Source organism: Serinus canaria, chromosome 3 (assembly GCF_022539315.1).
Source record: "Serinus canaria isolate serCan28SL12 chromosome 3, serCan2020, whole genome shotgun sequence".
Classification (NCBI taxonomy): domain Eukaryota; kingdom Metazoa; phylum Chordata; class Aves; order Passeriformes; family Fringillidae; genus Serinus; species Serinus canaria.
Window position 1 is genome coordinate 39,634,559 of NC_066316.1, and position 26,587 is coordinate 39,661,145.

Below are 26,587 nucleotides of genomic sequence, written 5' to 3' on the forward strand. Positions count from 1 at the left end.
GGGGAAAAAAATCAAGGAGTAAGACACAACTTTGAGCGGAAGACTTTTTTTCTTTTTCTTTTTTTTTTTCTTAAGTATCCATGCAACATCCCTCACATCTTCCCCTACAAGAAAATGGACCGGGAGTACCTCAGGTGCAGTGCAAAGGACCAAAACATGCTAAAAGTTACCTCACAGCTGTTGCAAAAGCAGGGGGAAAAGTCCAGGAGGAAGACACAACTTGGAGAGGAAGATATGAGGGACATGGCATGGATACTTAAAAAAAAAAAAAAATTAAGAAAAATAATCTTTGCCAAAGTGAAAGCCATCAAAAGGCATGGCATGCCATCAAGTACAGGGACATGGAGCAAAGCTTGTCCAATTGATCCCCATTAAAATCGCAAGATTTCATTTCCCTTCCCGACAGAGAAATGAATTCTTGTGAAACAGAAAAAAAAAGGCTTACAAACACTCTGGAAAGGAGATATGATCAAAAGAAAAGCAATTGAAAAAAACCCCAAAAAACCAGAAAATCGGGAGATTTAGTGACTACAAGAAAGAGGTCTGGGCGGAAATGAGGTGCAGTGCAAAGGACCAAAACATTACAAAACTAATCGCACAGATGCTGCAAAAGCAGGGGGAAAAATCCAGCATCTGCATGGGAATTCCGCAGTACCTCTGATGTGTTCAGCAAATATAGGGTGGATGGACAGCTGTCCTCATAGGCCTGTCCAAGAGCATCCCTGAACAGTTAGTGGACGTGTTTTAAAACTAGCCTTACCTGCTTCTCCCAGGGGCTGTATGATCCCTTGGAGTATTTTTAATTTATGAAATTATTTGTCATATACTGGAGTTCTCTTCAAGAAAAATCATAAGCATGGAAAAAAATAGCCACATGTAGTTCTGCAGAGAAAGCATCACTATTTACAAAGCTTTATAATTTTTGTTTTAAGGAGCAACAAGGAACTTGCTTCTTATTAAACGAGGGCTCTGGAAGCCCCTTTTGGTGCTGTTCAGCGTCAGGTGCCCTTTCGGGCAGCAGGGCAGGCGGGTGAGACCTTTCTCGGAGTCCACTCTGCCGTCAGAAGCTGCTGGATCGAGCGTGGCCCTGGATCGGGGGCTGTTCACCCTTCAGCCCGGATTCAGAGCAGCTGCAGCTGCCAGGTGTCGGAGCTGTCCAAGCGCTTCTTGAACTTTGACCGGTTCGGTGGTGTGACCACTTCCCTGGGGAACCCTGAGGGGCCTGCTCCAGTGTCCAACCACTCTCTGGATTAAAACATCTTCCTAATATCTAACCTAAACCACCCGCGAGTCAGCTTCATGCCATTCCTTCGGGTCCTGTCTCCAATCAGCAAAAAGAAATCGCTGCGTGCCCTTCATGCTTCCCCTCACGAAGAAGAAGTTGGAGACTGTGTTGAGATCTCCCCTCAGTCTCCGCCAGGCTGAACAGACCAACCAAATGAGCCCAGCCGCTCCTCCTACGGTTGCTTGGGTTGGGCCGTGGCGGGACACCGGGCGCGTCTGAGGAGCCGCTTGCGGGCGCGGGCGGCAGCGCAGTTCAGCCGTTACCGCCCCCCCGCTTTGAACTTCCCGCCCGTCGCCCGCGCTGTCCGTTCGCCGCCGCAGTTTCTTGGCGGCCGCCAGCGGACGGCGAAAGCGCCGGCTGGCCGCGGCCTCTCTGTGTCCCTTCTCGGGGCGGTGCCGAGGGCGGCCTCTGTCCCGGTCCGCTCCGTTCTCTCGGGTCCGCCCTAGGCTTGTGCCTCCGGCGGCGGCGGCGAATCTGCCGGGCCGGTCCCGCCGCTAGCGCGGTTTGCGCGGTTGTCAGGGAGAAGCAAGATGGCGGCCGCGGCGACGGAGGAGGACACGGAGCTGCGGGACCTGCTGGTGCAGACGCTGGAGAGCAGCGGGGTGCTCAATAAGATTAAGGTGGGCCAAGAAGAGCCTTCCACCGGCGGGGAACGTTGGCTGGTGCTGGCGGCGCTTCGCGGCCCTGCGGAGTGTGGGAGGACCGAGGCTTCCCGTGTTTCCCCTCTCACTCCCGCTTGCAGCCGGTGTTCCCGGCTGGAGCGCTCCCTCGGCGTCGCGGCCTGGTGGTGGCGCCTACTTTCCCCGTGGTGTTCCCCGGCTGCTCGTGGTGGAGCTGGTGCGAGGGCCCGGGGCCTGACCGTGGCACGGCGCTGCCCCGCGGCCGCAGAAATTCGGGATTCCCCGGGTGGGCAGAGCGAGGGGAGCGCGGGGGCCCACGGGGAGCCCGGCCCCGGCTGTGCGCGTTCGCTCTCGGGTAGCGTGTGACCGCAAGAGCTCCCTTGCTGCCGCCAGATAGCAAGGAAGCAATGGGCAGCAGCGTGGTGCGGGACGGCGTGGGTGAAGTTAATCCCCGCTTCGATAGGGAAAGCCCTTTCTGAAAATTTCAAGCGGGGAAATTGTGGGAGTTGTGGGTCTCTATTTATATGCACTTATTCTTCTTGAGTGTGGGTTGCTTCAGTTGTGCCTTGAAGGCTTGCTAAGTCTGGAGACTCTCGGGGGATGCTGCCTGCTTACAGGGAGCAAATAGCGCTATTCTAAGAAATTTACGGACGATAGCGGAGTGCACGCTACTACCGAGTCTGTGGTGCAGCCTGAGCTTGTATCAGAAAGGGTTCCGTGGATTCTTGTTCAAATTAAAGCTTCTAGGAATAATTATTGTGTATAATAGAGAGCAAGTTTCCTTCAAGGAGGGAGGAGAAATGAAGTGTAGCTTTCAGATAGGGGATGGTGGTGTTTATCTGCAGTGCTGTTTTGAGTATCCAGAGGTAGATGGTCTTTGCTGGTATTTCAGGAACAGTTCAGCAACTGAAGTGGTTTATGGAAGTGAGAGCATCTTTGTGTATGTACTTTCAAGTTTACTGTATTTTGAACTAGTCATACTTTTCAGCAAAATAATATTCAAAACCACATTGTTCATCCCTTTCAAATGGATAATCCTTATTTAAGTTCTGTAAGAGAATGAAGATTCTAGCTCAAGTAACGGTGTTCTGAGTAGTGAGGCTTTTCTAATAGATATCAGAGAGGCCTTTTGGTGGCCTTTTGGGCCACCTGTTAACCACTCACCTACTATTAATGCAAATATGGTGATAGTAAAATTTTAATTAAAAACATGGCAAGGCAATTGGGTCACATTGGGCTTGCAAACCATAATTTATTAATTCCTACCTTTGTGTAATATGTAAAATTTCACACTATGGTTGCCAGTCCATTGAGTTTTATGTGAATAAATATATTGTAGTTCACTATTCTATAATGCTTAGAGTGTGTGGTATCCAATACTGTGTAAGGTTTTGCCCTTACAGCAAATTAGCAAATGACTTAGAAAAATACAAAATGCAGCCTCCTTGCCAGATTATGTCTCTCCTTAATACAAGGTGTTACTGTTTAATAACTGGTATGCTTATGGCTGAGCCTTTTGACTGGAAGAACTCATGGTTTTTTCCTTAGCTGTAAACCTTAATTGGCATGTGAGTTTGATGAGTGTTGTTTGGCAGCGTTAATGACTTAGAGATTTTGTTCTTCTGTTACTTGACAAAACCCTGTCGCTGGAACAATTAAGATTGAACAATGCTTTTTAAACTGTCATCTTTTAATTGAAATTAGATTATGCCATCCATTAAAAAAGTTGCAGTCATCCTTTTATTAAATTTAGTTAAATTGATTTTTTGCAATAGTACTTACCTATTATGTGTCAGTATTTTTTATTTTGTGGTAGGACTGAACATTTACATGTTATCAAAAATAATGCTTGTTTCACACTTTAGAGTGAGAACTGACCATTTTTCAAGATGGATGAGGCTAGAAAGCTACAAATAAGTATTTGTGATTTATTGAAGTTGCTACATTAAGGAGAAAAATATGTCATCAATGTATAGCTGCATTGGTATGAGGCACTGCAAGGATTAGAATTCAAGGGGAATTATTTCAGTGGATGGAATGTATCAGGGTGTCACATTTTGTAAGATAGAGTAATTTTTAGGAAGAAACTTATTGTTACAATTTAGTTCTCTAGTAAGACAATTTTATAATGGCTTGCAGTTTATTAGTCTATTCTTAGTTTGAGATTAATTTCTTGGGTGCATTGGTGTTGATGTAAATTATTTAGCTGAAAAAATGTACTTACGACATTTTAAAAATTTGTTCATAATTTTTATATTTGTCTTAAAGTTTGAGCACTGAAGTAATTGATAAAGTAATATTGTGAAAACTGGAAGTTGTATAAATGTATTTACTGCTTGCATTTGAGAATTTCCTGTACTCTCTAAAATGCAATATGTGTGTATATGTATACACACACACATAAATAAATGTATATAGTACAGATGTATACTATATATAGTTTGTTGATCATTTGAATTAGTCTGATGAATGAAACAGCTTTCTAATGAATTCTGTAAACATACAATGTAACTGTAGATATTTGTATTTCACTGAAAATTATTGCTGTTTCTGTGTGGTAGTGCACAAATAGGGGTGTTCTGTCTTGAAGAGAATGTGATCTTTCTCCTAGTGAAGCTGTCATCATCTGAGCAAGAGGAGCCATTATGTTTCTTTGTTATCCTCTTTTGTTTTGGTTTATATATTTTAAACTCTTGCTTTGGAATAATTTAAGTTTATATTACCTGAATTTTGCATCTTCTCTGGAACTTACTGTTGCTACAGTTATGTGAGAGGGGTTAGCATCACTGATGTCACATGCCTAGTAAAGCTTTTGGCCAGGTGGTACTGCTAATTTCTCACTAATTGGCTTCAAAACGTAGACAGCTGAGTTATGGGCAGGTGGTGTGATGTTAGAGAGGATAAAAGTGCCATTTTTTAATATGAGCATGTGCACAGGTCAGTTAAAATTGTCCTGTTTGCTTTTGCATCTTCAATCCATGTACAGTAATGAACAGTGCTTTTAAATGTCTTAGGATTATTAACTGTCATGATGAGCATGCTGTGCACTGCAGTGTAACCTGTTTACTGCATGCTGTGTTGTGTTGTTTGTTTTAGAGCAGTTCATACCAGAAAGTCAACTTAATATCTATTTCTTTTTAGTTTTATAATTCAAGTAAAATATAACAATTTTTAATTTCAAATAAACTAACTGAAATGTAACATTTAAATGTCAATATGGTCCTCATCATATTCTCAGGGAGGAGTCTAAGTATGATTGGTTCCACTCCTTGTCCGGGACTTGGTTTGTTGATGTCTAGGGGATTATGTGTGCACAATCACTCCTTTATGTCACTTAGCCAAGATTCCAAAGTTTGGCAGGCAGTGAGGGAGAGCGTACCCCCCATGTCCTCAAGGATGAGACCCTTTACAGATTTTGCACATGGAGATTACAGTGCGTAATGTTGGTAGAGATGTTCCTGGTTATGGTTTGACACCATCCTTGGATTTGTGATGCATGTGTGGATTGAGAGAGGTATTTATTCTGGTGCAGACAGAGATTTAACCTGGGTTGATCACCAGCAGTTAAACAGCTCAGTGTTCTGCCATGTCTCTTTCCAGAGCAATACATCTTCTCTCTATCTACCAAGGTGTATGGCAGTTGTTTTGGAGTTAGGAAGTGGAGATACTGAAAGTTGTGCAGAAAGATGCCTGTGTGCCACTAAATTTTACAAATGCAAGAGATTGTTTATGCTTGGGCATGCATGGGCTGTTCCGCAATGCTGGAGCAGATGGTGGTTAACGCATTCCTGTGCTTTAGCTGGAAGGTCTCTGAGAAATTTTATGCATTACTTTAATAATTTCACTTCTCTAAACCACACGTTTAGCCACACCATCCTCTGATGTTCATCTTACGAGTGCAAGCCTGCAAGAGATTTTGCACCTCCAGCTGGCCCATTGCAGATCTCTGAAGTGTCTCCTGGACTGGCACTTGCTGAACTTGCCTACCCCTTGTTTCTTAGGGAATACATAATGCTGCCTGTATGGCTTTAAAAACAGTGTTCAGCTTGCTGAAGTGGGTTGAGAAGAGTAGTAGCATATGTGTTTGACAGGCTGAAATTTGTTTTATGGTTTCTGCTAATGAGTCTTGGATGAAAAAAGAAGCCCAGGACTTCCTCTGCAAAAGCTGCGGAACTTAAGAGTTCGTAGGAATGTTGAGAGATGCACGAAGCAGACAGCAAGGCTTTGTTAGCTAGCAGACAATATCATACTCAACTATGCTATAGGTACAAAGCAGTTCCTACTTTTTTACCTAGTGTTCCACAGCATTTGGAGATCAGTGTTGGGAAGCCATTGCTCATTCATATGAAGTTTTGCCCCAGCAATAGAAAATATGGATAAAGTTTGATAGGAAAAAAATATTTTGATGAGGGCTCTTTGGAAGGTATTGGGATATTGGGATTGGAGGTGAATTGTGTAGCTGTACAAAGGAGATAGAATGCAAGGAGCAATCCATATCCAGAGTTTTTGCATATTATAGGAAATCATCTTGGCCACTGATGTGCCTACATGCTTTAAGGTGTAGGAATGTGTTTGAAGTTTACACGCATTCTCCTGTGGGAAAATATTGTCTCAAATTTTGTCTTAGGAAAATCAGATCTCTTGTTTAAGTCCTGGACAAATCTAGTCTAGCACAATCAAAGACAAATGCTAAAAAAATCCCCAAAAACAAAACACCAGAAATTCCACGGACTTGCTAAATATTATACTTATTGGAGTCTGCAAGTGGGAGGTAGTTAAGGTTACATGTAATCGTTCAGTCCTGAATGATCTCTGTCTTATCCTTTCACTTTTCATCCAGTATCTGCTATGTAAGATGCTGTGAATGGCTTTACAAGCATACTGCTAAACAAGACCAACAACCTTTTTAATGTAGGTGCTAGTTGTCTTCCTATTAAAAGCATATTTCCAAATGAGATAGGCATTTTTTGAGATGCCATCTAAAAAGTGTGTTTGGGGAACTCTTGAGATAGTAAGAACTGTTATCCTCTTTTCCAGGGAGCTGCAGATTGAGGGAGCTGTTTTCATGGACAGACCTTATTTACCCAGGTTCTAAAGAGGGATACTGTAGTTCAGTGCAGAAAATATACTTTTTTCATGGACTTCAATTTCTGATTTATAGTACAGTAACAATCAGTAAAAACCAGTGTTGTCTGATGAGCTGTAAATGCCTGGGAGGAAAAGGGGAAATTTAATTTTGTTTCAAAACACTGACCCATACATTTCTCTAACACAGACAGTATTTGTCATATACAATGACACCCTTGCTTGTTTTAGCCAAGTTCAGTGAAACCAAATTGCTGTTTCATTGACATGAGCTCTTGCCTGATAAAACTTCTTAGGGATAGAAGAGAATGGGTGTCTTTCACAGTATGAGAAAGAAGTCTGTAGGCTTGATGGATGTAGAAGTGATAGATACTTACTCATCAACACCTGTCTCTGTTGACATAATCCTGTCTTATTGAAGACTTAGAAAGAATATGGGTGGGGAATTAGAATATCAAGCTTTGGTCTGCTTTACTACTAGACAGTGAATAAAATCTTCAGATTGTATTTGGATTGTGTTGAATACTGCTAGCAGAATGAGGCAGTGCAGATGTATTGGGCTGATGCCAAAGGGTTCTAGGGCAAAGAGAAATGCAATCTGTTCATACCAATTAAAAACAAAAGAAGTGTGAGAAGAACACTGTAAGTAGATTAATCTGTGTAGTTATACTCTTCATATCTGCTGGTGGGAGCAAATTGCTGTGCCTGATGATGGTGATCTCAGTCTCTGGTGTTCAGATTCTCTATGACTGGCCTCAGGTTCTGAAAAGCCTACATAACGTTGTCCTTCCTGCTGGTGTAGTATGATTCATCTTGTAGTAGGATGATTGTTCCTTTGGTCTCAGCTTTGTTATTGTTGCTTTTTACTTTCTTCTGCATGAAGTTGAGCATTACTGCTTTAACTTCACACAAATTCTAGCGTGTGGTTCTTTGTCTAAATTTATTGAGATGATATTTTGAGAGTATTGTGCCATGATCTGACCAGTACCCACCACAACGGATGAAGGTCAGTGTGTTGTAGTAGTAGTGTAAACACTCCTTGTGGGGATAGTATATTAGTAATTAAAAGCCAGTGGATTGGACCTAGATGAGTGGAGCAGGTAAACAATCCTAGTTAAGCAAAAAAAAGGGCGACAGTTTGATATTGTTCCAGAATCTCAAAACAGGTCAGGCTCTGGATAAGCTGAGGTACTGGCAACTATTTTGAGACAACTTAATTCTTCAGTCCCATGATCCAGACCATTAGGGGGGTTTACCCCTACCCACGTGCATTGACTGGTGTGTTTTATTTTGAACAGTTGTAATAGCCAGTCAGGAATGCTTTGTTATTTTTATTATCCTATTATGTAAATATATTTGGTTTCTGTGGCCTAGGTGACAAAGAAAGCCTTGCTTTCAGGTTGATGTTAGTGAGGTAAGACTAAATAAATAAGTTATTAGCTGCTGGTTGCAAAATTAAACAAAAACTGATTTTGTAATAATAATATTTAAGTTAATGGGGTGTGTAAAGGGTCACACTGATTGACAACTGTACCCCAACACCTGAAAAAAAGGTAAGAAAAATAAATAAATAGCTTCTAAGAGGATTTTCTGATTGAATACTCTATCCCAGCAACTGAAAAAATGTGATTGCAGTGTCAGTATGACCATTGCATATAATTGTTGTAAGTATTTTACTCTTCTTTTGGTGATAAATCCTTTTAGCTTTTTTGCATTATTTTTTATCTTTCAGTAAGATGTCCAAAGAGGAGTTTCCTTAAAAAAGAAGTGTTTGTTTTTCCCATGAGAGGTGTTTGGGATTTTTTTGTTTGGTTGTTTTTTGGGTGGGTTGGTTTTTTGGATTTGGAGTTTGGGGTTTTTTGCTTTGTTGGGTTTTTTATGAGTGGGCATTTCCTTTTGGTTTTATTTTTTTGATGGGATGGACCAGTTACTTCATGTTTAGTTACCTCTTGTAATAGATATGAGAAAGTCCCGGCATTCTTTGTATTAGTCTTATTCTTAATTTTGGAAAGAAATCTTATTTTTAAATTCTGCGGGTTTTTTGCTGTGGAGAAAACTCAAGTATGCTGTCTTTTCTAGTTTATTACTGCAGGGTTATCTACTGACTTACTTCAAAATGTCAGATTAAGAGTTGGTTAAAGTGGAAAACTAATACATCAAATGTATGTTGTCCATTTGATGTGTTCAGTGAAAGTAGAACTGTAATGCTTATAAAAAGTTTTAAAAAGCAGGCAAGGCTTAAGCTTCAGTAGTCAAAGTTGTCCTTAGAAGAATTCTGATTCTTTATAATAATACATTTAGATTCAGGTAGGTAAACCATTACTACCAGGAATATTTGAATGATTGTGATCATGTTCTTTTCCTTGAGAAATTTTGGGGTTTTGAGAGTATCTGACAAGAAATCGTAGCAATTTGTATATCTTAATGTTTAGTTTTTAACAGGTTATTATGGCCTATTTGTTCATATTTCCTGAGTGAATTTTAAATGAAGGGTAGGTGTTTTGGAGCTGCCTGAAAGAGATGGATGTTTAACTGTTGAAGAAACAAATACGAGATAATTTAGGTACTTTGGAATCTTTTTATGTACAAAGAAATAACTTAGGAAGTCTTGTATCAAATTATGCTGCCTCCTGCCTTGTTCTCAGAGTGGAAACTATTATTTCTCTGCCTCAAGTAACATTGCCTGTAATCTTAAGTGTTTTAATTGCACTGATAGAGATTACAGTCCATGCCAAGTTGCTTGAGGAGAAGCAAATAGCTGTAAAGCTACTTGCTAGCTCTTTGAATCCTATTTTCTTAGGGAAAAAAGTGCTTGTAGAAATGCTGGTTTTTTTTGTTTTTTGTTTGGCAGGCAGAGTTACGAGCTGCTGTGTTTTTGGCATTAGAAGAACAAGACAAAGTAGAGGTAAGAGAACCTTAAAAAAAAAATCAGAAAGAAAAAAACATCCTTTGTGTAGAATTAAATATAATAGCTTTAATACTTTCTGTTTGTAAAATGTAACAAAATAAAAAGATGTATTTCTGCATAAGATGTATAAAGTACACAAAACAGGACTATCAGGCTTTTTCCTGATGTTTAAAAATAGGAATTGTTAAACAGCCTTTTGAAATTACAATTTTAGGTGTCTGTCTCTGCTGGGTTTATATGGCTGCAGTCCAGTTGACCAGAATAACTAAATGATTTCTCCATCAAATACATATTTTAAAGAAGATATCTACTTGACTGATCAAGAGTTTATCAAATCAGAATAATTTATTTTGAAATTGAAAATATTTTACTAGGGTGTCTTGACGAGTGTATTTCAGAAGCAGTTTAGTCTAGTAAAATGCCAAGTATGCTAATGCTTATGGTATTTCCCATAAGAATATTGTAGGCTTGCTTCAGGATAATTTGCTTTAACACTTAAGGATGAATTCTTAAGAGAAGGACTATGTACTGACACCTCTGCAATATATTAATATTAAGGGAATGAATACCAGTACATGGTTGCATAAAAGTACTACTGTGGTATACAGATACCAATTTTGTGACCTCTCCTACTGCTGACTTTGCTTCATTTCCTCTGTCTTTCAATTTTCTAAAATTGGGAGTAGAGAGTGCTGTATGTCCAGCTTCTCTGCTTCGAAAGGAGAGGAATGTTCTATTCCTCTACTGGTTAGATGGTTGAGCTCTTTCTGAAAAAATGCTTACTGAAACAGTAGTGGAATGTTAGTAAGGATGGGAAGTAGTTATTCTATGATAGGAGATTCCATATTCCAGAAATTTAACATAAGATAGCTGAAGAAGCTGTGGTGGAATAGTAATGTGGAAGAACAGTGCCATCTCTTTAAGGGAAGCTTCAGGATATTCTAGAGCATCCAGAGAACAAACTGGAGAGTAATAGCAGTAGTTCAAGTAACGTGAAGAGAGATTTGCTACAGTGCATTTCAGCTCACCATTTCTCAAAAAGTTTACATGTATCATGATATTTTAAATTTACACTGCTGATACTGGTGACATATTAATACTTACCATGACTCTTGAATTCTAAAATATTAAGCAAGGTTTCCTTTTTCCAGGTAGCACTTTCTTGTGTGTTAGCGTTTGCAACTGTAGTGATAAATACCTATAACTGATCCTTTTCTTACCCAGAATACCCATTCCATCTTAGGAATGGCATTTAGAATTTGTTTTGAAAAATCCCAGAACGATTTTGACAAACCCAGACATAGCATATTGATTTATTTTTGTTTAAAAATTGAAGAGGGCAAATCTAACAACGGAGAAAAAAGCATTTTTCATAATATCTTTGTAGGTGTTTTAATTAATAGATGATTTGTATTGATTTGTGTTCTAATAACTAGCATTGTCAACATTTTGTCTGGAAGATTTGTAAATTTCCAGTTTTTAAAAGGGTGGACTGAATTGCTGTAAACTTTGCACTATATTAGAGGAGGAACATGGGAAGTTACCTCCTTAGCTTACCTCTTTAGTTATTAGATAAATAAAAATCAGTATGCTATTAAGAATTTTGATGAAATGACTTTAGCTCCAAGACAAATTTAATTTGTTTCAATAAATTAATTGCTACATAACTTTTACTTGTAGTTAGAATTCATACAAAGGTAGATTTTTAAGAAGTGTATTGGATGGGCAGGGCATCACTGTGCAGCAGACTACACCCAAACATTAGTTTGCTGTGGTTTTCAGTTTCTTGCTAGCATATAGATGATGTTAATTGCTGTTTGGTTTTTGCTTTTTTGACAGAACAAAGCACCTCTGGTAAATGAAAGCTTGAAAAGTTTTTTAGGTACAAAGGATGGTAAGTTCTTTGTTTAGTATATACTTCTGATAATAAAAATAGGAGACAAAGGATTAAATCGTTGAATCTTATTGATAGTGAAGTCTCCATTACATTAAGTATGCTTTTGTTCCTTTCAGATGTCCTAATTACTACTTGTTCAGAATAGAATTAAATCTATAAGTTTTAATGTTAATATTGCTGAAGTTATATTTTTAATTAAGGTGATTAAGGTATTGAAGTTAATATTTTTCAATGCCTTATAGTTGTGCTAGCTCAGAGACATTCTAGACCAATAGAAACAGTAACCAGTGAAAATTAAGAGTAGAGGTGCAGGAGTCAATGCACATATATGACAAATGTCAAAATTATGTTTTTAAAACGGCTGAATAGTTTAAAAAATGGCTGCACATGAATTTTGTAAGCAGTCTGTAAAGCTCTTGCAGTATTACTGGCTTAAATGATTTTTATATGATGGCCAATTCAAAATTATGGAGTCAGTATACAAACTTGTTATGAGGTGGTAGTTTGCTGAATGTCTAAACTGAAGCCATGTGTGCTGGTGTTAAATCTTTGAAATAAGATTTGGTTTTGTCTGGTGTATTTTAACTCTTCTTATTTTCTTTTTAGGTCGCTTGGTAGCAGGTCTTGTTGCAGAATTTCTACGTTTTTTCAATCTTGATTTTACTTTAGCTGTTTTTCAGCCCGAATCAAGCACAGTAAGATAGACTGGTTTTGTTTGTATGCAATGCTCACTGTTTGAAGTGCATGGCAATGAATGCAGAAGCTATGGCAGATTTATTTAAAACACTTATTTGTTTTTATTAAAAATGTGGTATTTATGTTTTGTCTGTAATAGTGTCATGAAAATACATTTTTCAGGAAAGTGGGCTAATATGAATATTTCTCTTTATCAAAATCAATGCTGGATAGTAATTTAATTTTGAATTTTGTAGAATCATATAATGGTATATGAATCCTGCATACTCCTGCAACATTTTTTGCCACTAACTTTACTATGTCATAATATTAAGTTAGTATCATTACATGAAAACTAAAATAATGTCAGTCATCTGCTCTGAAAGAAATTCCAGTGACACAAAGGACTTAATGCAGTTATACTTGACAAAAAGTGATTGAATAGAATAGTTCAGTTGGGAGGGACCTACAGTGATTATGTGGCCCAACTGATTGTTTTAAGCCTTTAGTACAGAATTAGAGGGTTTTCATCATCTTTGTCTCTTTTTATGGTATAAAGGTTTTAATAATAATTTTGGGTTTGAAGCAGTTTAATTTCACTGCAGAATCTCTCATATCTGAAGTACTCTTTTTTCTTGAAGTTGGTTTAAATAGTTATTATATTAAAAATCCAATTTTTTCAAATCAGTTACTTAGTTGACTTCTGTTTATCAGAAATTAATGGTTTTTTTTAGTGGCCTATTCAAAAAAAAATCCCATACGACTTTGTTCTTTGCCAAATATCCTTAGCCAAATTAGTTGCTAAGTTATTACTAGAACACATCTGTACAAAGATTCATGTTCATGCTACCAAATAGAAACAAATAAAAACAGCCCCACTTTGTGTTGTGTTGCCACTCGCTCTTGGAAGCAGTGCTTCATTTGCATTGTAAAGGCATATTATGCTCTTTGAAACACTCCTTTCTGTTTTCCAGTAAATGTGTCCATTTCACCTAATGCAGAGCATAAAGGAAATTTGCCCAAAGTTAATTGAGCTGACCAAGACTGCTGTGTAGGTTGCTGAGAGATTTGGCTTTGTCTGTCTCTACTAGCCTCTGCCTCTGAGTAGTTCTTGTACTGTCTCTTTATCCAGTGTGCTTGGCAAGTGGTGGCTCACATCAGTATTTGCTAGACCCTTGTTCGGAAAGGAAGTGTCTCTATATGGTCATAAGAGATCAGGATGAACTGGTGCCCTTTGCAATGTTTCCATCTGGGGCTGTGCTAACCATCTTGAGTTTGCTGTAGCATTCTGCTTCTTCTATAGTGTGAAGTTCAGTTTGAAAAAGTGTTATTGGGGTTTTTTGGTGGGGTTTTTTGGATGATGCCAAATTGCTTTCATCCCTTTTTCTGTCCAAACCCATGTATTTTTTAATGTGAGACAGAGACTGAAAGTAAGTGTTGACCTGTGCAAGCGTAGTTCTGTATGCAGAGGAATGGTGACTCCCCATCATCCATGAATTTGCTGGGACTGCTGGCTGGGTGTCCTTGGATCCTCTTTTAAATGTGATAGGCTGAAGTAATGTAGCCATATAAATTCTTAAATTACAAGGCATGCTAATGATGGCTTCTTGCATATTTAAAATAACTTTGCATGATCTGTGACAAGTTCAGGTACAGATAAGTAAATTATGCACTAGATGGTATCTAAAAGAGGTGGAGATGTGGCACTTTGGGGCATGGTGTAGTGGTGAACATAATGATCTTAAGGGTCTTTTTCAGCCTGAGTGATTCTATGATTTTATTACTTTAGTCCACCAGCAACAAGACAACATAAATAATCACTGTTTAGCTCAGGTAGAGCTGTGTTAAATAAGACTTTTTTGTATTACAAAATTTATCTTTTGTTTTCTGACACTTAGTTTAATGTTGTGATTCTTTTTTCTTCTGTTGTCCCCCCAGCTAAATGGTCTTGATGGTCGAGAAAACTTAGCTCGAGATTTGGGAATTACGGAAGCAGAAGGTACTGTGGGTGGCCCCCTATTGTTGGAGGTTGTTAGGAAATGTCAGCAGAAAAAGACTTCAGGTGGTGGAGGAGTAAGTAATACTAAATTGAAATTTCTTTCTTTATAGTTGTTTAGTTGAAAGACAATTTTTTAGTTGTCTTTCTCTATATAGTTGCATTTCCTTGTGCTTCACTTTTTTTTTAATTATGAAAAAGTAACTGAAATTATGAAGACTTTGTTATTGTACTATTATACTTTTGAGGTCTTTATTATATTACGCTTTCAGCTTAATCAGAAAGACAAGAGATAAACTTTATGACTATTACTTTTAATAGCACCCTAGGGCTGTTTAATAGAATTAATATTCTACTACAACATAGTAGCACAGAGTGAATCTAGATAAATTACAAAAAACACTGTGTCACTTATTTTCTCGTTTCTGGTGTGGTTTAATAACACTTCTATCTATACCTGTTTTCCTTGGCATATTTCTAATTTTAATATGACCTGAAAAGCCTTGAATGAATTTTGTCAAAAGCTTAAAAGCTCTACTGAAAACTTATGTACTTAAAATTAAATATATCAAAGTATTGAACTATTTGAAGGCAATGACATTAGTATTTGAATTGACTAAATAATAAATATGTTGATTAAGTGAATTAAACCCAACCAATAGCATTTGATTGTGACTTGAAAGAAAGTTCTCTACACGTAGGATGTATTCAGTGTGTCTCTGTCCCAAAGAAAGCTTAAATTCAGGAGTAGTTGTCATAGACTTCTTAACATAGCAATTTTCTGTCACATGAAAGCGGGATTTCCTTGAGCCCTTGCATTTCCTTGTGCTTCATTAGTTTGGGAATGCCCCAGGAAAGCCAAGACCCTTGTGCCTGCCAGTCTGTGTGTGTCCTGCTATGGGGACTCCACTGAGCAGTCCACTGTATTGGAGAGTGTTTAAATAACTTGCTGAGGTACATGTGCCAACAGTGTGTTGGAGTCAAATCCTGTAGTGCAATTTAAAAGGGAGAGCCCCTCCTGGATCTCCTCACTCTGTGATTTCCATACTGTGTGTGACTATAACTTCCCAATTTTCTCTAGTACTACCCTCAGCTGTCTTCCCAGTGTCAAGGTTTGCATACTGTCCAAGTGAGGTGGTAGCCTTGTTTCTTGTTGGATGCAATTTTCATAGGATCAGAGAATCGTGGAGATTGAAAGATCATCCAATTCAAGCATCAGCATAGCACCATCACTGTAACCCCTAACGCACAGCACCCAGCACCAGATCCAGATGCCTTTTGAACTCTTCCAAGGATGGTGACTCCACCACCCCTCTGCGTAACCTGTTCCAATGCCTGATCACTGTAACTGTGAAACAATTTTTCTAACATATAATCTGAATCCCCCCTGTCTCATCTTAATGCCATTTCCTCTAGACCTCTCACTGCAGGCATGGTAGAAGAGTCTGGTCGCCACCTCACTACATCCTCCCTGAGCCTCCTCTTGTTTAGGCCAGCTGCTTCAACTGTTCCTTTTAGGACATGCTTTCTAGATCCTTCAGGAGTCTTATTGCCCTTCTCTGGACATATTCTAGCATCTCAATATCTTTTCTAATGGGAGGGGCCCAAAACTGAATGCAGTAGTCAAGATGCAACCTCACCAGTTCCAGTTTTTGCAAAATTGAATATAAGTTTTGGTAAGTGCTTATTTGAAACTTCTTAGGTGGCTCCAGTTCTAAATGACTGCCAGTGCCCCACATCAAAATCATCTGATGGACAGTCGAGTGCACACTCTATACCAAATAAGGTAAGATTATGTGTAATAAAAAGCTTTGTAACATATGTGAGATGAGTAAAATAGGGAACTCCTATGAAACTGCAGATATGACAGCATATGACTCCGATGAAACTTTAGCATTCACTTAAATGATCTGCAGTTTGAATATATTTATTCCACTCAGCAAAACTTTCAACTATGATTCCAAGCAAAGATGAACTGTTTTGCTTGTACTTTCCTGGCATGACATAGTACAGGCCCCAGAACAGAAAAGTAGCTGTAGCTTCCCTTTATTGTAGCCAGGCTATCATCAAGCTCTTAATTTTTAAAAACAATTCTGTTCCTCTGGATAGGAAATCAAAATATTTTTTATACTACCACATGTGGGTTTAAGTACTTTTTCCTGCCCTAGAAAAACCGATCTACTGCTGGTGATTGAATGTGATTCTGTGACTGAGATAAAATAGCCTTGGTATGAAAAAGATCTACCAAGGTGATTTTAACTTTCATGGCCTTTAGCTTGAAAATTTGGCTTCAGCCTTCTGAACAAAAGTTAATGACTGATAAAAAATACTTCAGACAGTACAACCTGCATACATATTGGCCATCTGGATTAAATAATACTTTTTGTTTTGTTACAAAACTGTGCTGCTCTTTGTTTGTAGAAAGGAAGCTATGTAATAAGTCTTCTACTGGCTTAATTTTAATAAGTCTAGGAGAAAGTAAAAATAGCAGTACTCCTTGCTAGGTAATAATATAAAAACATTTTTCTTTCTCAGCACCTTGATTATCTAGGTAAATTAGAATATTGTTGTTTGGGCCACAAAGCCGTGCTAAGTTACACTTGAGTTGTATGACTTGATGTGAAAAGTTGTACATGGAATTGTCCTTATGTTCCAGACTATAGGACTGAGCCATGAGCATGAGAAGAAGAGTGAAAATTACGTACTTTTAAAATCTCTCTTTTGCCATTTTTGGTTTTAGCATTTGACAGAATGTGTCAGTAACTCCAGTTTTCTTAGGCTAATTGCTTTAAAACCTAATACTATATTACAGAGATCACCATTTAATACGGAATTTAGAGTCATTTTCATGGGTTTAAATTGGTTTCTTTTGAAGACAGTAGCTATAACTAAAACCTTTGTTTGTAGAGATGTTGCAAAATAATATGAATAAAGCATAAGAATCAGTCTGTCTGTAATTTCTGTATTTGATAACCAAGGTATTTTAAAATTGCTTTTATAATAGAAGTGATGTAGATAGCATAGGAATGCACAGGATGGAACAAAAGATTTTAATGGCAGCAGCACTAAAGAAGACTTTGTAAAGTGATAAAACAATGGTTTTTTGGTTCTTGATGATACTAATGAACTTGCTCATACTTTTCAGGAATTTGAGGTAATATTTTAAGAAGTGATGCTTGGTGTTGTGCATTTATATATGCACTACAGTATTACATCACATGAATACTCACTCCTGTCTTTATCTTTCAAGGCTGCTGAAAACACTCAGAGTGATACAAGTGTCTCATCAGGGGAAGCAAGCAAAAGAAGTATTCATTTTTTGCCTAATGAAACAAAACTAGATCCTCAACTAGAAAACAAAGACTTGAATACCAAAGAAAAAAGTGATCCAGTTGTGGATGAAGATGATGTAGAGGGAGATTCTTTCTTTGATGACCCTGTACCCAAACCAGAAAGAACTTTCAGCTGGTAGGTAACGTGGATGTTCTTAATACATGGTTTATTTTGTCTTCTGTATGCTTGCAGACCTTTGAGAGCTATTAGTTATTTGATGATTTATTTTGTAAGTGTTCAGATCTGGAACATTATGTTTCCAAAATATTCATGTCTCAGATTTCGTTCTATTCCATGATTCCATTCTATTCTATGCACAGTGTCCCCTGGGATCTCTTGGAGGTAGTATGAGTGGAAAAACCTGTATTACTTTAAGGTGCATCAGTTAGGGTTTCTCATGTCCTTAGCCTGTTTCTTTGGTGAAGTGAACATGTGTGATGCACAGACATCAGTGTTTCTTCTTGCAACAGAGCTGCAGTGGTGATCTGTACTAAAGGAAGTGGGCAGTGACAGGGGCAGTGCATCAAATATCCGTACAGCTCTGTAAGGAGTACAAAAACCACTCTAAACAGGCTCCACAGACTGTAAATAATAAGGCACGTTTCCTTACAGCAGAGGATTTTCTCTTCGCATTGCAACACTTCTTGTGTTTTCAGTGAAGTGTTGTTACTTCTGCGTGTGCCAATTTTGCAGATTTTGCATGCGAAGAACGTTTTTTATCATTCATCTGTGGAGTCTAATGACTGAAAAATGCCAATTGCAACTAGTGACTGAACTATACAGTAGCTTTGTTATAAAACTGAAAAATGTATCTTTTTGTTATCATGTTGAAATATCTTGAAGCTTAGATACCACTGTATTGAGCAATGCTGAAGGATCATTTCATGGTGTTCTTTTGCTGTGCTTAAGTAGTCAGATAATTGCTCCAGCTTAGTAGACATTAAGAAGTAGTTGCGGGATCCTTTGTAAGTGGGTGTGGCGGGTGACTTTTCACCTGCCATGCTGATAGTGGGCAGGGCAGTATAAGCTCTTTTGTATTACTGCTATAGTAGATGCTTAATCTTAGAATAGGATCCTTCTGGTAGAGCACAAAGTTATGCCAGGTAAACCAGGTTTCTCTTTAGTAAATTATTTGTGAAAGATTATTTATAATACAGTTTTTGATGGATGTTTTTCGTTGGAGTAGACTTGTTTTTCTTCAAAGAGCAGAGATTGTATTCTGGAAAATATTGTGTGTTACAACTAACCCTACTATAATATTTATTTTCTAATTGTGAAGATTAAAACTGCATCTGAATGCATTTACTCCTCCTTACTTGAAAGCTTGTTTAGCTAGCCTTTAACCAAAGTAACCATTGTAGGAGGTAGTCTAAATGGTAAGTTGGGTAAATTAAAAAAGTCCATAAAAACTTTTGCATAATAATAACAACAATATTTACTAATTTCTTATTTTTGAGCATTTTCATATAACAGCAAGGGAAATTTTCTTTGAAACTGGGTAAACTAGATTTCTTTTAAAAGACAGTCAAAAAACAGACTAATTATTTAGTAAAGTAAGGTTTTTTTCCCTAGTAGAGAAACACCCTACAGAAAGAATTGCTTCTAGATTAAATCTGTCTATAGCAGAGTCACAGTCCACAAGTAATATTTTGTAGCACATAATGTTACTGTGATGCAGCAATTCTAGTAACATCCCATAATAAGGTGTGCTGAATGTTGTACCAACAAGTGAGCTAGAATTTGTAGCTGAGCTGTGTGTGCTGAATTGCTCATTTTTACCTTCCTGATAACTCTTCTGGAGGGCAAAAACCCCCCATATTCTTGATGTAGAATCCCCTTTGTGGTACTTTATGCTGGTGTGCTGGAGTCCCAAGAAGTGAATAAGTAGGACAGCTGCCAGCGTTGCATTCTTTGCAAAAAGGTAATTTTCTTATGGCAATCTTGCCCGTTCATTTAGGATGGGTTCAGAGCAAGTAGTTGCTAATGACAGTGTGAGAGATGATTCAGGCAGTCATTATCTCTAATAATGACTGCCTGAATCATCTCTCTGACCCATTATTCAAAATTTTGAAGCCCTTTAACGTGTGATGTTACACATGGTATTTTGGTGATCTAGATACAATGAATGATTAAATTATGCCCATTATTAATAGCAATGGAATCAAAATAGCAAAAAGTTCTGGCAATACTAAATGTGAAAATCTTTGTCTCTTTTAATTTGTGTTTATTCATCCTTTATTTGCAAGTTCAAATCCTTTTGAACTAGGTAGTGCCAAATGAACTTTAACATGTGGTGAGATCTGTCTTCCTATAACGAAGAGGTTTTCATTCTGTGAACTAACTGCTCTTAGAATTAATAGATTCATCAGAGGTAATCTCTTTAAGATGTAAAACAAACCGAAGTACTGATTTATGTCTGAATCTTTTTTCTTTTGGCTGCATTTACATGTGGGGTTGATGAAAGGCCCCTAGATGTAAATAGTGATGCTGATGAAGGTTCTCTGTCTGCGGGAGAAGACAGGCGCAAGCCTTTGCATGGGTGAGAAAGTGTCTTTCTCAGTCAGTGTTGTGGTTGACACTTGTGCCAGTGAACTGCCTACTGCTTTTAAGGTTGCAGAGTGAATAGGCTTTTTTCCTTGCTCTTTTTTTTTTTTTTTTTGCTGTAGTATTGCTGTTGTAGTTTTATGACAATTTAATAACAGAAAAAAAAGTAATGATGCATATTTTATAGCTCTTATTGGGAGTGGAGTACTTACTTACTTACTTGGTTTTTACAGGAAAACTGAGGCTAATAAAGGAGGAGGTCTAGCATCCCTTTCTGATGCACCGGCTTTAAAAAGTGGGTTAAGCTCCCTGACTGGTGCACCTTTGCTAAAGGAGTCTGATAGTAAGTTTTCATATTTTTTTGTGTTTTGATGATTGAAGAAGTTATTTCTGTTATGGAAAAATGACAGAGTATGTGGCCCCCTTCTGGTTGTAATATGCTTTACAGTAGTTCTTTCTTAGCGAGTGATGGCATACTGGTTTGGATATATTGTGGTACCACTGGGGCATTTTATGCTTTGGAACATGAAATACTTATCTACATCCCTTTTTTTGTCTGTATATAAAGAAGTATATAATTCTACTGCTCAGTTTTAAACTGAAATTGACTTATTCCTTTGTATTATCTTAAATTATTTGTACCAGTTCTTTAGAGGTGCTTGCTTTTATGTTGTAAATCCCTGAATAGTGGGAGATTATTCCTGTTTACTCCTCAAGTTTTTAAACATTACCAGAGTTCAACAGTGAAAATATAGTATGATATTGCTGTAATGGTACAGTATACTGTAAAAGTATGTACAGTAAAAACTATGTATGTAAAAGTATGGTACCGTATACTGTAAAAGTACACAGGGTTGATATAAAAGAACAGGTGTTATAAATTGTTAGTTTGTATGTGTAAGTGGGATCTTACTGGTAAGTGACAAGTCCAGTTTCTGATATAAGTGCTTTTGTTTACAGATTTGGATACAAACTCTGTTTTAAAAGACCTGCGGTTGGTGAATGCAAAGCTGGGATCACTAGAATTAGGCAAGTAACTGCTAAACATGAGGAAGCTCTGAAATTTTTGGTTGGCCATAACTGATAAATTCTGGCCCAGTTTTTTAAAGGAATCTGAGAAACTCAAATACACATATTGAACTAAAATCTTCAGTTTTTACTTACATTATTCTATTTAACATAAGTTGTGAAGCTTAATATAGTTAAAGCAAGATGTGATCTGAAGAAATCCAGAAAAGTGAAAATTGGTGTCTTGTGGGTTAATATTTTACACATGGAGCAAAAATTTGATTCATTCTGTGCATGCATTTACCTAATACCGAGTGATGAATTTTGTTGTTGAAGTTTCTATAAAAAGAGCAGGTTTCTATTTTTGGTAAAAGATAGCCTGGTAAGTAGTATTGCTTTTCAGTGGCATATTTAGTGCCCCTCCACACTTTTGAAAGTTGCCTTTCTTTTGGTGCAATATGAAGAAGGTGTGATGGAAGAATTCTCTCAAAATAGAACTGTCAAGTATTTAAGTTTTGTATTCAGCAACACAGCTAACTTCCTGAAAATGTATGTTCAGTTTTGAAACAGTTTATGTAAATAATACTGAGATTAAATAACGGCAAACATAACTCTTCTTCCTAATCAGTGTAAGTAATTTAATCTACTCCCACTTTTGATGGTCATCAAACCATGTATTTTGGTGCAGGAATAGATTGGGGGGGGGTTGTGTTTCCTGAAGAGAAAACTTGTTTCATTAATAGCTTTTAAATCTTATTTAGGAAATGGAGATGATGATGAATATGCTGATGACTTCAACAGGTAAGAGAAGGATTATACCTCAGTAGGGTAGTACTTCATGCAGTATAAGCATATCCACCAGCATATTTGAATTATTTCATAATATGGCAGACAGTCACTATCACTGGATATTTCTGAACTTCTTTAAACTTCAGTTTGCTATTTTTATAGATTTAGTCACTAGTTAAAAAAACAACCAAACCGTATATCTTTTTATATAGGGATAATATGTTCCTTAAAAACCTGCTGCTAACTTCAGCATGATACTAAGTTGGGTTTTTTGTGGAAGGGGTTCGGTGTTTTTCCTGAACCATGCACTTAATAATGTTTTAGCAACTAATGCAATTAGTCAATAATTATGCTGTATGCTGAGATATTCAATTGTAAAATAAAGCATCATGAGTAGTTGGTAACAAGTATTTAATAACCTCATGCTTATTATGTGAAGGTATTGGTGTTGTAAATTGCATGATTGAGGCCTAAATAGTTCTCAGTATTTATAATGGCTTTGTTTAGGTAGAAAGCCTTTAGTTGTTACGAAGTTTTAGGTAACTTCATATCTGACTTGCTAGGAAGTGCAATTCCAGTCAAATGCTAGGTATAAAGTAAATGTCATACCTGGATGTTTGATAAGGAGGTCTTATTTCTGTGCTTATGGTTTGCTTTTTCTTTAGTACGAGTCATCGCTCAGAAAAAAGTGACATCAGTATTGGTGAAGAAATAGATGAAATTTCTGTGGGAACAGAAGAGTCAAATGCCAGTGATAAAGTATGATTGTTTTTGAATTGTTGTTTTTTATATTCTTCTGATCTTGACTTTGTTTCCAACCTTCTGTAAAGTACCATGCTGTTATCCTTAGTTCCTAGGTTGTATGTTAATGTCCATTATTTGTTACATTCTGGTTTTTGCACCTAGTATCCTTGCTGTTAGGTGCTCTATTGATAACAAACTCCCAACAAAACAAAAACCCTGCAACTGTTGTTCAGTAGCACAACTCACTGTGCCTTTCCAGGTGTGTAAAATGTATTTGAAGCTGGCTCAGTGCCCAACATACAAAGGTTTGGTATCTCCAGAGCTGTCTGAGTAACTCCTAAAGGATTGTGTAATCTCACTGAAAGAGCTTGAGGCTAAAAGATATATGAAAGCGTATGAAGGAATACATTACATAATACTTACTCTTTTTGTGATTTCTGAGTTTGCAATTTTATTTATTTTCTAGCTTGAAAGCATCACACAAGACCTTACCATTTCTCAGTTAAGCGACGTTGCAGATTATCTAGAAGATGTGGCATAGAATTGGACAGCAAAAATCTTTCATTGTGCTGGACTAGAAGACTGCTGTGGACTATTAATTTCAGACAATCACCTTTTGCTGGAATGTCCACTCCTTATTTGTGCCTTGTGTTTCAAAAATACTGTAGGTGAAGAAGGTTTTTAAATATTCTGAACAAGAACTAAATGAAATAGTGTGTTCCCATTTGAGTTTGATATCAGAATTACTTTCTTCATTTCATTCAGCCAAACCTTTCACAGAAGGAGGTGGATTTTCCAGGCAGAATGTCCATTGCTGGCAGTGGACATAATAAAAACCATTTGGTAAGAGAACATCGAGAAAGAGGCATGTGGCTTTATAGTGAACTTGCACTGTTATTTTAACAGTCAGATTTTTTTTAAAGATAACCAAAGCAAGAACCTTCAAAGGTAGTGGTTCAACTCACACTTCTTTTAACACAACCTTGTCAAGTCAGCAGGTAGTCCTTATTTATGGTAGCTCTAGCCACAATACCTAATTACTCCAGACTTACTTGAAACTCCTCTTTTACAGACTCCTCTGAAAGTTGGACTTAACCTTTTTTTAAAGGCATATTAAATTGAGAGTATCTAAACTCTTAAACCTAAATTTAGCTATATTTAGGAGCTAAATTTAGCACTAGTCTTAACCCAGAATATTCTTGTTTAAATATGTTTGTCAGACTGTTGATGTTAAGACCTAAGCTGTTTTTATATGTGATAATTTAATCAATGTTATCTGTTGTTAAATCACGAAAAATAATTTTGTAAGGATTCACAAATCAGTAATTAAATCTTATGGGGTAAGTTTTTAACAGTGTGTAATACTTAGTGGAGCTTTTATTTTTGAGGGTTCTTCATGTGCTATAAGATCACTTTCATTCTTGAAAATATTTTAAGTAAAAATGAGCGCCAAAAAGTGAAACTACTAAACTTCTGCTTTTCAGATTCTGACTGCTGTACAAAATTCAATGCAAATATTTAAAAATACCATACTGAAGACATTGTGGACACTAAGTTCTAGCTAAGAGCAAATTCTTGTATTTTCATGATGCTCTTGCAGAACAGGGTCAGTCGTGGCAAGGTTAATAGTTCTTCAGCTATACTGTTGCAAGTGGCACTGCTATAATGTTTAGGTCATGAACATTTGTAATATTGAAACAAGACTTCAAAATGTGCACTTTCTGAACATTGTGAACACATCTGGAAAACAGATGTGTAAGTGAATAGAAGTAATTTTATTTTAAACATCATTTTCTTTTTTTGAGGGTTTGTAGTTTTCTTTTTCAGGAACACTGTTGGCCTGTCATCTGTAGTCACCACAGTGGAAGTAGCATGCTAAACTAAAGCCATTGGTTAAGCATATAAAGCTGCTACTAGCACTAGAAGCTGACTTAAATGTTTTTTTGCACTGGGCCAGCAGGCCTGGAGCAGTGCTGGGAAGTTAAGCTTGTACATTACATAAATTATTTGAGAGGAGACAGCAAAAGTGTGCCTTTTATTTATGTGCACCCCAAAAACAGCCAGCAAAAAAGCATCAGAGTATTTAGTCATGGTGTTGACTTTTATCTTTGTGCCATATTGTAGCAGCTGAACACAGAGCTCTGAGAATTTTTTTCACCCCAGGAAGTCAATGTGCCATAACTTCAAATAGCTGTAACATGTGATATAACCTGTGTAAAAAATTCACTTAACGTTAGGGGAACCTGTGCCTCAAGATAATGTGTATGAAAAAGTTTGGATTAGACTTTCTTTCCTTTCTTTTTTCCTTTCTTTTTTCTTAAGAAGAGTATCAGCATGTCTGAAGGAAATAAAATTTCACATGAACAGTTGCTTTTGGCATTCATTTTTAAGGTGTATGGAATAATGCAGAGGCAGAGTTGTTTGCTTTCTTACATGCCTTGGGAAAACATGATGTTCCATTACCTGTTAGCTGTAGGATATGTGGCAATTTATCATACCAAAAGAAACCAAAACTTTATTAAAATACTTCTAATTGTGTATGAAGATGTGGCCTTTTCATTAACTAATTAGATATTTTAAGTGTTAACATGACTTGTGTTAACAGCCAAGTATTGTTCTCTTACCTTGGGAGTTAATTGGAGACCTTGCACTTTGGCTCTAATTGAAGGAAATACCAAAAAGTGGTATGTCTCCATGCTGTTCCTCCTGTGGACTTTTACTGAATTGTGTATAATGATTCAAATTGTAAAATAAAACTCTTGTGCTGGCTAAATGGCGTTTTGAGACTTGTTGAACCAGATATCTTAACATTTAAATAAAGGAAGCTCTATGGGATTTGAGGGGTTTTTATGAAAAATGCTTTTTTATAGTCCAGTCTGCAACTGAGAGTCCTTTTAAGCCCAAAGGATCTTGCAATTCCTGATGATGAATCTGGTTAAGACTTGACAGAATTACATTGGTGGTATCAGCCCAAGTTGTCAGGTGGTTTATGATTCAACAAAGGAAAGAAACCCAACAATCTTGATTGGGAAAATTTTGTCTCGTTTACTATTGTTAGAGGTATTTAAACATAAGTGACAAGTTAAGCTCTCTTGAATGCTTGTTTCACTGTATATTTCAAACCATATTGTTTTGTATTTCACATAGACTTCTCCCAGAAGGACCAAGGTAGTTGAGTACCCCACCTCAGATGTTAGAATTGACAACCAGAGTCCTCTCATAAAAAGATGGGGACATTTCTGTGAGCAGAGAAGCAAGTGTTGGAGAGGGACACTGATGACTGCTTTGTGCAGTTCTGTATCAACTAGGTCTAGTTAGAAAGACTCTATTTTGTTAAATGCTCTCTGTAATTTTTTTAACAAATTCTGTGGTTTTTAGAAGTAAAACCTAGGCTATGACTGACAGTTTCATAGCATTAACGTGGCTCTTGTAACAAGGATAGATTATAAAAATGTTACTTTTTTTCTTTAGTGAAATTGCTGCATTCCACCTCTTTTTAAGTTAAGTGGGAAACCACAGCCCATCTCATAAACTATTTCCTTGTAAGTGATTTCCCCAGATATAATAAAATCACTATCAGCTTTAGACTGTTTGATAACATATAGACACTACACCTAGCTCTTGAGACAACTGAAACACCTGATTAGGTGATGCTGGTAAAGATGGGGTTTACTACTTAGTTTTCATTTTAGTATAGTTATTT

General features: G+C 37.3%; 1 protein-coding gene across 1 annotated transcript; it reads left to right on the forward strand.

Annotated features, from left to right (window-relative positions):
• Positions 1-1,566: 1,566 nt before the first annotated feature.
• On the forward strand, positions 1,567-25,428 carry CEP43 (centrosomal protein 43). The gene is made up of 12 exons (XM_009092811.4): positions 1,567-1,905; positions 9,842-9,895; positions 11,738-11,792; positions 12,402-12,490; positions 14,409-14,543; positions 16,169-16,252; positions 17,717-17,934; positions 20,577-20,686; positions 21,304-21,372; positions 22,113-22,152; positions 22,806-22,899; positions 23,351-25,428. Exons 1-12 carry the CDS (start codon positions 1,816-1,818, stop codon positions 23,423-23,425), a joined length of 1,113 nt encoding a protein of 370 aa, XP_009091059.2. The 5' UTR covers positions 1,567-1,815; the 3' UTR covers positions 23,426-25,428.
• Positions 25,429-26,587: the final 1,159 nt, after the last annotated feature.

Bases quoted from the DNA above. Each gene is read 5' to 3' on its own strand.
- CEP43 (XM_009092811.4), top strand. From the start codon at position 1,816: ATGGCGGCCGCGGCGACGGAGGAGGACACGGAGCTGCGGGACCTGCTG. The intron at 17,935-20,576 runs GTAGGTAACGTG...TGGTTTTTACAG, and splicing joins CCAGAAAGAACTTTCAGCTG to GAAAACTGAGGCTAATAAAG. The intron at 20,687-21,303 runs GTAAGTTTTCAT...TTTTGTTTACAG, and splicing joins TTTGCTAAAGGAGTCTGATA to ATTTGGATACAAACTCTGTT.